The sequence below is a fragment of the Patiria miniata genome, unplaced genomic scaffold (assembly GCF_015706575.1).
Source record: "Patiria miniata isolate m_02_andy unplaced genomic scaffold, ASM1570657v1 HiC_scaffold_29, whole genome shotgun sequence".
Taxonomy (NCBI): Eukaryota; Metazoa; Echinodermata; class Asteroidea; order Valvatida; family Asterinidae; genus Patiria; species Patiria miniata.
This window is the reverse complement of record NW_024037068.1, coordinates 19,760,844-19,773,063: the sequence shown is the minus strand read 5'-3', so window position 1 is coordinate 19,773,063 and position 12,220 is coordinate 19,760,844. Positions and strand designations below refer to the sequence as shown.

Sequence of the window (12,220 nt, the reverse complement as noted above, 5' to 3'; positions counted from 1 at the left end):
TTTCGGGTTGGCTCGTTCTGGCTTTGGACATTAGGTGGGAACCAGTCTATACCACTCTAACCTACAGATCAGTGTAGTTAAAGAGCGATTCAGCGCAGGGCACCACCAAGAGGTTATCACGGAGAGTCAATTTCTTTGCAGTTTTCTGTTTGGAAGAAGTTGCCATTAATATGAAGGCATTTCTAAATCGAACGACATTCATTATGCACCAGGCCACAAGCTCTTGGTGGAATGTACTTATTATTTACACACTAGAGGAAGAGTGTGAATACTGTAACGTTTCTCTTGGGTGAGAGACATTATCAATAAAGAGTCAGATAGGATATCTTACACACACTTCGGGGTCAGACCACAGATCTGCAATCTAATGCATCATACAAGGAGCGAGTAGGAGCTCAATCTAGGTCAGAACCCGGCTCAACAATGACCTGAACTGTCGTTTCCAGGGTGACCGTCAGGTCATGCCCAAATTCTGCTGAATGTGCTTTAAAAATCTGTCAGATCAATCAAAAAATCTGCCAAATTCCCCAGAATCACTCGAAATACACTATTAAAACTTAAAAACACATGCAGATGTTGTAGTATTGCCTTAATTAGGGTTCAAATTATATTAAAAACAATCTATCGTCACATAAAGATGTCAGGAAGTTGCGTAAATTTCAGGCAAAATGTGGTTGCTTCACGGCACGACGAAGATCCGCGTTCCAAGTGAATCTCAGCAACTAGACCAGGCATACTGTCCCATTATGCAAGGGTTTGCTTGAATAGATTGAAGCTTTTTTAAAGAGGTTGTGGAATGCTGAAAGTCGTTTTGTTTTTTATATTTTTTTTTTTACTGTAGTGTAGACCCATATATATCATAATGACAAAGTCCCATTCTTTTGTAATGTGCGTTTATATGTTTATAAATCTGAAATCCATCGAGTAATTTTTGGTAGGCGAGCGCATAATTGAATCAACAGTCGTCGGGTTCTTTGTAAAATGAGAAAAATCGTGACGTAATAAACAGGACTCGTTTATACTACACTGCATCGGGAGTCCTGTTTATTACGTCACGATTTACTATGTTTTGTTTGCTGCCCCCAACGACGACTTTTACACAAATTGCACGTTCTGGTCGAAACAGGAACTGAAAAACAGCTCTCAGAAGTACATTTTGTACTCATTTCATGACAGACACAGTAGTCGTTTTTATTTCATCACACTTTTATACACGAAATATACATATACCCGAAAAATGACGGAAATGTCTTCGAGCATTTCAAAACCTCTTTAAACAAATTAACATTTTTGGTCCAAATTGCTATGTTTTCCTGTTAAATAACAATATTTGGAGAATTCTGCCAGAAATCTGCCAAAAAAAAATCCATTCTGTCAAATTTTCTGTCAAACTCGTTTTTTACGAAAAATTCTGTCAAATGTACCCATCAAAACTTACCATTATTATGAATAATACATATTATATGGACATTATCACGGCGCATTGTAATGGTTATTGAGCCGGTTTTTTTGGTGGGATTAATGTCAGACGAACCCTATAAACAATTATTCAAATCTTTGCTGACAAACAAATTGGTCAAACAAATCCGCAAGGTTGCTCATGTTTATATGAAATGTGAAACTACATATTGGCGGGCTAGATTGTAACATTTTAACTTCCAAAAAAAATCGTGTTTTCAAAACTCACGGCGTGACGAATTGATGCTGTTTTTACGCCAGACACACGCACACAAAAACAAACGCTAATGTAACGCACATGCAGGCACCAGACTATTCCTCATTTGCATACGTACGTGTTCAAAAATCTTGCATATACAAATGATCCAATACTAGGCTGAGAGAGCAGGTAGTGGTGAGCACGTACTGCCCGACAACCTGGGGACGAGGTTGATTCTGACTATTCCTGATGAATCTTAGGTCAGGTAGCTCTCAGTAATACATTGTATTACTAATAACGTCACGTGACTAAGACGGGAGGAATTTCTCCTTTTTCCGAAAATGTCCGAAATTTGCCGAATTCATTTCGTCGACAAAAATATAGCGCCCGAGTATTTTCGAGTATAATATATGTTTTAATAATTGCTTATTAAAAACCTTAAGAGAATGTCCATTGGGAGACATCCCCATGGACTTTCGCACCTTTTTTTCAAACTTAAATGTGCCTTACCCAATATTCTTTAGTCCTTTTCCCACAAATTTCGGTACGTTTACTAAATAGACCGCGACCAACAAAAATAACCCCATTGCGACAATACAATTTGACCTCTAAAGGGGGGTGTGACATTAGTGAGACATGAAAATGTCTCCCTTATGACCGATGTCTCCCACCGTTCGAAAAAATTACAATAACGTGTCTCCTCAATGGTACAAGTGGAATTTATGTTATTATTATTATTATTTTTTTTTATTATATTTTTTTGTTATAATTATTATTATTGTTGCTGCGTACACGAATTAGTCTATGAGTAAATGAAGCCATGCTTGTAGTTTGGTAATTATCTTATCGTTTGAAAACAACAGGGGGCGCAATTCAAATTCAATGGTGACGTACTGCACCATACAGCATCATGTTGGCCCAGTTATGTTTATCCAGTTATGTTTATGTCCACTCACGGGCGTCGATAGGGGAGGTAATTCGGCTGAAGATTGTAGCACTCAAAACTGTCACTGTTGTTTGCAAATCGTCCTCTTGTCGGTAAAATCGTAGCTACGTACGTAAATGTGTCCACAAGTCATTCCCTTAGTAAATGGTGGGTTTTCTCCCCTCAGAGTGCAGCTTTCCGCTGATTCACCGCATACGTAAAAACAAAAGACCTTGGCTCAACAAAGAGGTGTCTGTTTTTGAATAGGCAACATTCCTAGCCTAGCGAATGAGGGCGCTGTATCGCCACAATTTTTGGGTATAAACAGACGTGAATCACAGCTTATTGGCTTCAGCTTACAGATTGCTACAGCAAAAAGGAAATTTTTACAATATTTGAATTTAAATTAGTTACTGTACTGTTTCATTAAATGGGATTTTTCTAGTGTTGGTATCCAGAAAACGTCTTTGTTATATAGCGGCCTCAGTCGCTCAAAAATAAGTCTGGTTTAGAGCTTCGTGTATCCAATTCCAACAGTACAAATGTGTACAAATCTTACCGCATTTGTAGCACATAATAACGGGATATACTGGCTTTAAGTTACTCTGAGTATCACCCTTGAGCCAAGTCCCCTGTATAACGTATGATATACATATAGGCATGAGTGACGTCACTTCATTCCGAAATCAAGACTCAGATTGTGATTGGTCAATTTCGGTTTTTAGTAATACAACAACCTATACAAAAATGCTACTCGTCGTGGGCGTGATGCTCACGCACGCTGGGAGCTCGATTACGCGCGAATATAGAAGGCGCATACTGATTGGTCAGTTTCTCTCGGTCATACGCAGTCTAGTTGCATAACTAATCGCCGAGTCTGGTTACGTATAATAGACCATGGTCGGCTTCGCCAGGGCCATGGTCTATTACATAGACTAGCTTTAAGTATTAATCGAGGAGAAAAAAGTACGGGCTCCCTTGTAATTACGTCGAGATATTATTTTGTTGCCAGAAAAAAAATATGCGAATTGTCTTCAATGCAAATACTACCCACTGCAAAAGGCTGTATTCTGTTCTCATCAAATATGACTAATAGCAATCGAACAATAAGCTCCATAATGCATGAGATTTTTAATTTGGTGATTAATGTTATTACTATACCTCGGGTGAATGCATTATTGCCAGACAGTCGCGTAATGAATAATTTTTATTGCCCTTTACTCACAATCATAATGTGAATAAGCAAAACATGCGTCACCGTTATCCCAAAGGGATGGGCATGTAGAAGATAATATTTTTTTTTAATTCGAGTTTCTTCCATTTTTGAGCTTTAACATACCGTCTTTATTCATTCCGAGTTTGCTTTGTTTTTTTAAAGGAAAAATTACGTTCGTTTGTTACTTCCATTGATGAAAAGGGCTGACTTTTGAACAATTACACTGTACGTGTTTACAAGGAGACGCTAGCATAACTGCTCCGGAAATGCGCACAAAAAGATATTGCACGGGAAAAGGAGCAACATAATGTGCTTACACTGAGGTTTTGTATACTAGGGTCAATCATTACAAGTGTAGCTTACAATAGTTCCTTTAGCAGGCCATGGCCATGTCAATTCCAGATTTTGTCGAAGTGGCAGTATTTATTTCTTTGTATTATATTGGTTGGACGCAATGAAGATGTTCCAACCCCAAAAATATTTAGTCTTCAGCGTCTAATATCGCTTCTATATATCGATATCCAAAGGTGTCTTTTACAGCGAGGAATGGGCGAACTATGTAAGACATATTGAAGGACAAAATGATAACTATTTGAGAACTAGCCATCGCTTTTGTTTATGAAGGTTTGTAATGAACGCAGGACGATTTAACGTATTCAAATTTATTGCAACAAAGTTTAATCGTATGGATTTATGCAGCCTGGCCTACGAGTCGGTATTCATTTACGTTCCACACAAGTTAATTACAATCCAAATCCACAAACCAGAAGTTGCCTTCGTCTGTATATAATTATTATTTCCGAGGCTGATCAGCCACGTACAAGCATATTACTCTCGGCAGGACTAGGGTTCCTCAGTTGCCATCATGTTGTTGGGAGTGTTGTTTCTTCTGTTCCTTACCAGCCAGGAGGTCAGTGGTTTATGGGGGGATGGGAGCCAGGATCCTACCTACTCACACTTGGTAAGAATTCCGTGGTCGAGTCCCACACAAGCCCACCACAAGTCAAGTCAAGCCCACCACAAGTTCTTTCACAATTCCAGCTACCGTTAAAACAACAGTGGATGAAGTACTGCTTCCGTCACATTACTTTGGATAGCATGTGACGTCACTAAAGATTCCCTGGTCAGGTTGACCTAGAATCTGGCTTCTTACTTTTCAGCGTCAAAATTGACCCGTCAAAATTGACCCTTTTGTGTCACACTATTCCGGACCGCTTTGCCGGAAACATTAGCAAAATAAAGAGGTTTTCTTTTACGGCTGTGGGAGCTTTTTACTTTGATTCGTGAAATCGAATTTAATACCAGTGAGGCAGTAGCTGCACTCTTGACACGATATTGTCAACAGACAAGGAAGTTTATAAAATTAATAAATTACACTCCTGAAATAATTGGATTTTTAGTCGCTATTGAAAACACACGCACATCGTCTAAACTTTCAAATGGGTTTTCCTTGTCCGAAAACCTCTCATTTTATCCTTGTTCGAAATGCTTACCAGTGACGTAGGAATAACACTTCGAAAAGCTGGGCCAGACTGTTCAATTCACAAGTGACAGTCAGAACTCAGTCAGTTAGTCATTGAGGCAAGGCTCGTCTCTGGGTACAGCAAATTGTCTGTGACTTACCCACAATCTTTTGTAAAGTGGGAAAACGTAGGATCTACGCCTCATTGCAATAACACTATCTTCGTATTTATTTCTGAACAAACAGGGTTTCTATCAGAAGAACCTGACATGCAACGACGCCGGAACCACGTGCCAGCTTTGCTACACTGCGCATGCTCATGACGGAAAAGCTTATTTACGTATGTTTTATTGTATTATACATTTACGCAGGCTTATATTTTTGCCAGATACAAAGAATCCCCAGATACAAACCATTAATGCCACTTTGAATCCATAAGGAAAATCACACGCAGAACATGTGAAAATAAACACTTAAATGTGAAAGCATATCCAAAGAAATGAACAATGAAGTCGAACGGTAGACAGAGCACATCAATTACTGGAAGACAATACAATAATTATCTAATTTTGACGAAGAATTTAAGCTGATACATACCGGTTTTGAGGTGTTACACCTGGAACAATATATATTTCAAATTGAATGGACATTTTTCTAGCTTTACAATAGTAATGAGCTTTCAAATGAGACGTCGAACGAAAAAAAGGACCCACAACAAGTATTCAATTGTGTTAACTTTTGAATTAGGAGCGTCCCGCTCTCAATTCAGTTCTCTGAAGACAGAAGGACCTACTGTGCGCATGCGCATTGCCACAGTGCAGTTCATAAATAATTATTCCAACAGCTGCACAGACTAACTGCACATAATGGGTGAGCTATCCATTTAGACTTAACCCTTGGGACAATGGGGTGCGTCGCCGTAGCCATGCGCGTCGGCAAAATGAAAAAGTTTTTTTTTGAATGAAAGATGATGTCTCAAAACCGTCAAACTCACTGATTGGACTGCAATCCTGCTGCTGCACAATTTTAACGTGTTTTTAGATGGGGTTATGGTCGAGAATAAGCTTTATGTGGCCTCTCTGGACTCCCATATATTTGCACTAAGTTTAGTTGGGCACCATTTGCAGTCATCAGCCGACATTAGAAGCCAAAAAATCAGGTAAATAAAAAAAAAAAAGCCGCGTCGCCACACCACTTTTTGGGCAAGCTCCATACCAGAAACCGGAGACTTTTTTTTGGCCTAAAGTAAAAACGAGTTTGTTTCTGCAGTCAATAGGGAACGCTGAACAATAGAGGACAATATGGTACACAATTCCTGAAGGTCCACAATTGATGATCGTGTGCAAACCATCATTATGGGAGGTCTTCCTTCAAACAAAAGAGGGACAATAGAGGGTTCAAGATTGCAGGTAAATACACACCTGTGTGTGGATGTATACACAGTACGTATACACAGTGTCGTACCGGCGTAAAACAAGACTTGAAAAACCACGGGTTTGCGATCGAGTGAGAGGAAAACATGCATAAGTAGTAGAGATTCTGATAGAACGTATAGTAGGAGTGTGGTGCAGCCAGGGCGGCCTGACTGCGCGTAGGCCTACTATGATCGCAAAGCAGTGTCGCGAGCCGGCCCGGTGATCATCTCGAGGTACCAGGCGCCGGAATACAGAACGTGTGATTCCAAAATTAACATACATAATGTATGAGCTGATACGTCACTATGAATGTTTAGAGCATCATTCGCTCAAAACTTTCTGAACAGGAGCACCCCTTTTCAAATCACTTTTTAAAACTGCAAAAAGCCTGCAAAACGGACGAGCGAATGCATTTTGTTACAGAACAATATCTTCCTTTAAATCTCGTTCGGAAAAAAAACTGACAATTTTGAAAAAAGGGACGCATGTAGGCCTACCCATTCATTCGCACAAAACAAGTGCGACCTTTGCATTTTACAAAAATGCAAAATAATTATGTATGAGTTTATGGAAATTCAGTTGTTTAATATTTCACATCAATTACAATAAATGTCCGCGGCCTGTTGCATTATTCAAGGTCTATGCTAGAAGCATGTAAGTATTCAGAGGATACGTTCATGTAGGCTATATACAGTTTAGCTTTTGAAATTTGTAATTTGTTGTAGTTAGATAACTTCCGTTCTGAGCCTAGACTGTGGTAGTTTGCACATTGATAAAAGTGTTTTTCCGCTATTTACGTTTGAATTGATGATAAATGGCAACCAATTAGCTCAATCAGTGCTCATTAAAATATATAGAAATATATTTGAATTAAATAGTCATATCGTAATAAAAATACCAAAACTAACCTTTTTTTAATACGTTAAATTCGGTATACTTCAAAGTGTTGGTATTTTGGTAAAATTGATTTGTAGACGTGATCCAATATACGACCGAACCCTACAAGTTGGAATTCGCCAACTTAGCCGGACGTTTTGAAGACAAATACTCCATCATTCAAGGTGAGTGACAATATCAAAAACAAACAAACAAACACATCAAACGGCCCCCAACAAACAACCCAGCTTACCAACAAAATCACCCACAAAACAAACAAAACGCACGAAAACGCCGGCGTATCAGATTTTATGATTGTGTTCAACTAGTATTGTATTTCATAGGTTAACTGCAAAGAGCAAGATTTGCAAACGAACGAACATATACTGAATAATCAATAAGATGAAATATTTATATTTTGCAGCTGCGCCTAGGAAAATATATTTATTTCTACCATGGACGGCAATAATTTCAGTGCGTTTGTCTTATATACACGAAACGTCTTAAAAACCATTAAGTAATATAAACAAAGCATCCAATGGCCTCGAATTGAAGCCGTTTGTGACTTCTTTAAGGGAGTTTTGAATCACACACAATTCCAAGATATACCGGTGAGGTAGTTTCAATCAATCTTGAATGGAAAACTGTGACCCAGGGCTCTTGTTCAATCTTTGTTTCATTTCTCATTTTTTTTTCAACACAGGTGTCAAAAGAAACAGTAAGCAAATCTCACCCATGTATATTTTTATAATTATCAAAGATGCCATAGTTTGTGAAATATTAGGGGCAGAACATGGGTTGTCTAATGCGCATCAAAATAAGTAGTCTGAGTATCACCCGTTATCTACGGAGCCCAGTCTCCTGTCTAATGTCTGATATATCTAAGCATGCGTGACGTCATTTCATTCCAAAATCAGGACTAAGATTGTGATTGGTCAATTTTGATGCCACGTTTTGTAATACAACAACCTGTAAAAAAAAAGGTAATCATCGTGGGCGTGATGGTTACGCACGCGGGGAGCTCGAATTACGCGCCTGCTGATTGGTCAGTTTTTCGAGGTCATACGCAGTCTATAGTTGCATAGACCATGGTCGGCTTTGCCTAGTATAAGAATCACCCGTTATCCACGGAGCCAAGTCCTGTATAAGGTCTGAATTGTCTAGACATGCAGATATATGCAAGCCGCGCGCCAGCCAATCGGAGTCGACTTTACTAAATTGTGACGTCATTTCATTCCCAAATCAGGACTAAATGGTTTGATTGGTTAATTCCATTACAGTGTTTTGTAATACAACAACAGCCGGGGCATATCGCGTATAAAATGATACAGAGCGCATGACACAGGTTTTTTATCCATTGTCTATGACGCGCAACGATGGAATGACCAAAGACCCGATATAGAAAACGCCCGCTGATTTGTCAAAATCAAACAGGTTAAGAGGCGGGGTCTTGCCAAACTAATCAGCGAATCTGCTCACATATCATAGACCATGGCTTTCTATTACACAGACTAGGCTTTGCTAGGGCCAGGATCTATAGAGTACGAAGTGAGGAGATCACGCGCACAATTATGTGTGTAAAAAGACATTAGCGCCTGATTCAGCCCGAACATGCCCGCGTACTCCATACCTTTGCGCTAAACTTTCTGGTTGTAAATGACGTCACAATTCGGTACTCTATTACATACACCAGTAAATAAGTGGGATTCCTCAGAAAAGGTTTAGTAGAAGATGTTTTCTACCCCTAAAATTTGTTGTTGTTGGTCTTGTTGCGATTCGCAGACGATCCGAACCAGACATTCCGACTGTGCTCGGAGCTCCAAATGGAGTATTCTCCCATGAGAGACAGGAAGCTTGTCATTTGCCTGGATACTCGCTTCCCTTCCGGTGTAGTTGTGCCAGAGACCTGTGCCTCACCCATCGCTGTGACTTCACTGCACTTTAACTATGGAGACAAGGAGATGAGGGGCCAACAGGTGTTAGTGTGTAAGCCTTAGCAATCAGTGGCGGTACTGAAGGAGAGTGGAGTGTCCACAATACCCCAATCAATCTTATTCGATTTTTCGTCTCTTTATTTTTTTAAACTATGTTTTATCCAAACGCAAAAAAGCTACTTTGTTCTATTTTTTTTCATAATGCAACCCTCTGAAAATACATTTTTATTTGTTGGCTGCTTTTGCGCCAATAACGCACAAAGGATATGCCTGAATAATTATCGGTCCATAAATGAATCAAAATGTGAATTGCGATTATTCCATAACTGGACGTTGTATACTTGTTCGATGAGCAAGTCAAAAGTGAATAAATGTTGTTCTATTTGAAGAAAACAAGCAGTTTGAAAATAAATATCTGAGTTGGTATGGGTAAAACTCGTAAATAGTACAGGGAGCAACTTGAAGCTATTCCCAAGCACAAAAGCAAAGCAAAACAAACACTCAAGCACTCTACGTGTAGTCTACAATCCTGGACCATTGTTGTTGTTGTTTTCCCAAAGGTTCGGGACAACTGTGGGCCCTTTTACGATATGAAGGAATATGGTATTCATTAAAATACAAATGTAAGGAAAATTTAAGTACTTTTTAAAATTTCGCTTTAAATTTACATAGGGCCTAAAGAGTTCTTACTGTGACAATTTGGGTAATGTCGTATTTGTTTTAATTGAATATTAGCAAATTGTTGCACACTGTTTAGAATTTGTCGGCGTATTTGAACCTCCGATTACCACAATTTAAAATTGAACTTAATTAGTAATTAAGGTGATGCAATGTATTGGTATCCTGAGGTTTTGCTTGATGTTTAAATTATATGGTGAGAAGTTGGTTAAGAATGGTAAAATAAAATTGTTTCAGTTTGTAAATTATATGCTTGGTCAATTGAGCACTTGTTGGCTTCCTGCCATTCTTCTATTACTGTTGTTTCCTTTTAACAGGCATATGAGATCATTTCCTGTTAATACATTTCCAATATTCCACTCAAAATCCAAATAAGAATGGCATCTTGCAGTTCATGACAATTTTGAAAAGAAAATCAAGCAAGACAAATCAGTACAATTTGCAGGTAGTTATTGAATCAGAGCTTATTGGCTTCAGCTTATATACACCGATTCAGCAACAAAAATGACATTTTTGCAGTCGATACATTTTAAGATTTAAGTCAGTTACTGTGTTGTTTCAGTGAAAGGGATGTTTCTAGTGTTTACACCCGGAAAACAACGTCGTTTCAGTGGCCTCGGTCGCTCATCTCTTTGTCTTCTTTGGGGGCTTCTAGCTTCACATTCCAACAGTACAAATGTGTACAAATCTTATCGCGTTTGTAGCCCGTAATAACCGGATGTACCGGTTTTAAGTATTAATTAGGGAGAAAAAAGTGCGGGCGCTCTTGCGATTAAGTCGAGATGTTATTTTTGCCAGAAAAAAATATGAGAATTGAGTTCAGTGCAATTACCACAAAATGCAAAAGGCTGTATTCTGTTTTCGTACAATATAACTAATAGCAGTCAAACAATAAGCTCCACAATGCATGAGATTTTTCATTGAGTGCTCGCATAGAATTCGCTAGCGATTCAAAATACTCCCATGTGTGTGTACAAAATTGAAAACGTATTTGCCAAGTCGGTAATTGAACATCAATAGCTAGCATCATTTAGTCTGGGAACCAGACTACGTGCATTGCAGCGATATATTTTTTAGTTCGTGGAGCCAGTAACCTGTCACCGTATGCAAAACAATTGCCGACTTGGCACAAAGTCTAAAGAGGTATCGGATATGTATCGGTATTTCTATCCAGCAGTTACCATAGCGGATGTTCGCTCGTACCCCCCGCCCTGCAAACAGGACGCTGGGATACTCTGATGAGCTTAACAGAATCTTGTGAAGGAAGTGGCCTATGACCTATGTATGAAGCATCTGGCTGCAGCTGTTCAAGACCGCAGTTAGACAATGTGCGTAAATGAAAACTTCCCATAGAAATGCGCACATTCCATGCCAGATGTGATTTCTGTTTCATTGCGGCCCATGTGGACAAACATTTTGAACGTCGCATAATGCAATCCGACCGTTCGTGATTCGAAACGGAGCCTGACCAAGTGACTGGAATTGTAAATTTACAACACACGTAAGTTTTACAGAATTTCCTACATTATTACATTTTTAAACGAAAAAAAAAGAACAAAAGAGTAATGAATCAGTCTTAACAGCCGTTTCAAACCTTGCAGAGTCATGACCGTGATGACGCGCAGGTCACTGGTCACGCAAAATCCAACCAATCAGAGCGTGAATTCATCAGAGTATCCCAGCGTTCTGTTTGCAGGGCGGGGGGGGGGGGGTACGAGCGAAATGCGTATGGGCCATTTAATGTTAAACCCATTGACCATAGCAAACCAATTTCCAGTGGGAGGCAACTAGGTTCAAAGATAATTATATCGGATATTTATCTCTATTTATGAGGGAGTCTCGCTATTATAGGAAACCGCGGTTGTGCATGCACACAAAATCGCTCGGGTAATATGTGGGGTTCTTTTTCTGCTATGACACCGCTGCTGTTTATTGCGTGCTGGGGGATTTTCCCCGATGAGAAATCATGTTGTGTGTAGAGCACGGAGAGAAAATGGCACACATGCATTGGATGGAGCATGTCAATGTCTGGGAGTGACAACCAGCCTAAAATTGAA

General features: G+C 39.3%; 1 protein-coding gene across 1 annotated transcript; it reads left to right on the top strand.

Annotated features, from left to right (window-relative positions):
* The first annotated feature begins 4,579 nt into the window (after positions 1 to 4,579).
* LOC119735531 lies at positions 4,580 to 11,018 on the top strand. Its single transcript, XM_038209266.1, has 4 exons — positions 4,580 to 4,759; positions 5,507 to 5,600; positions 7,650 to 7,736; positions 9,334 to 11,018. Exons 1-4 carry the CDS (start codon positions 4,664 to 4,666, stop codon positions 9,546 to 9,548), a joined length of 492 nt encoding a protein of 163 aa, XP_038065194.1. The 5' UTR covers positions 4,580 to 4,663; the 3' UTR covers positions 9,549 to 11,018.
* Positions 11,019 to 12,220: the final 1,202 nt, after the last annotated feature.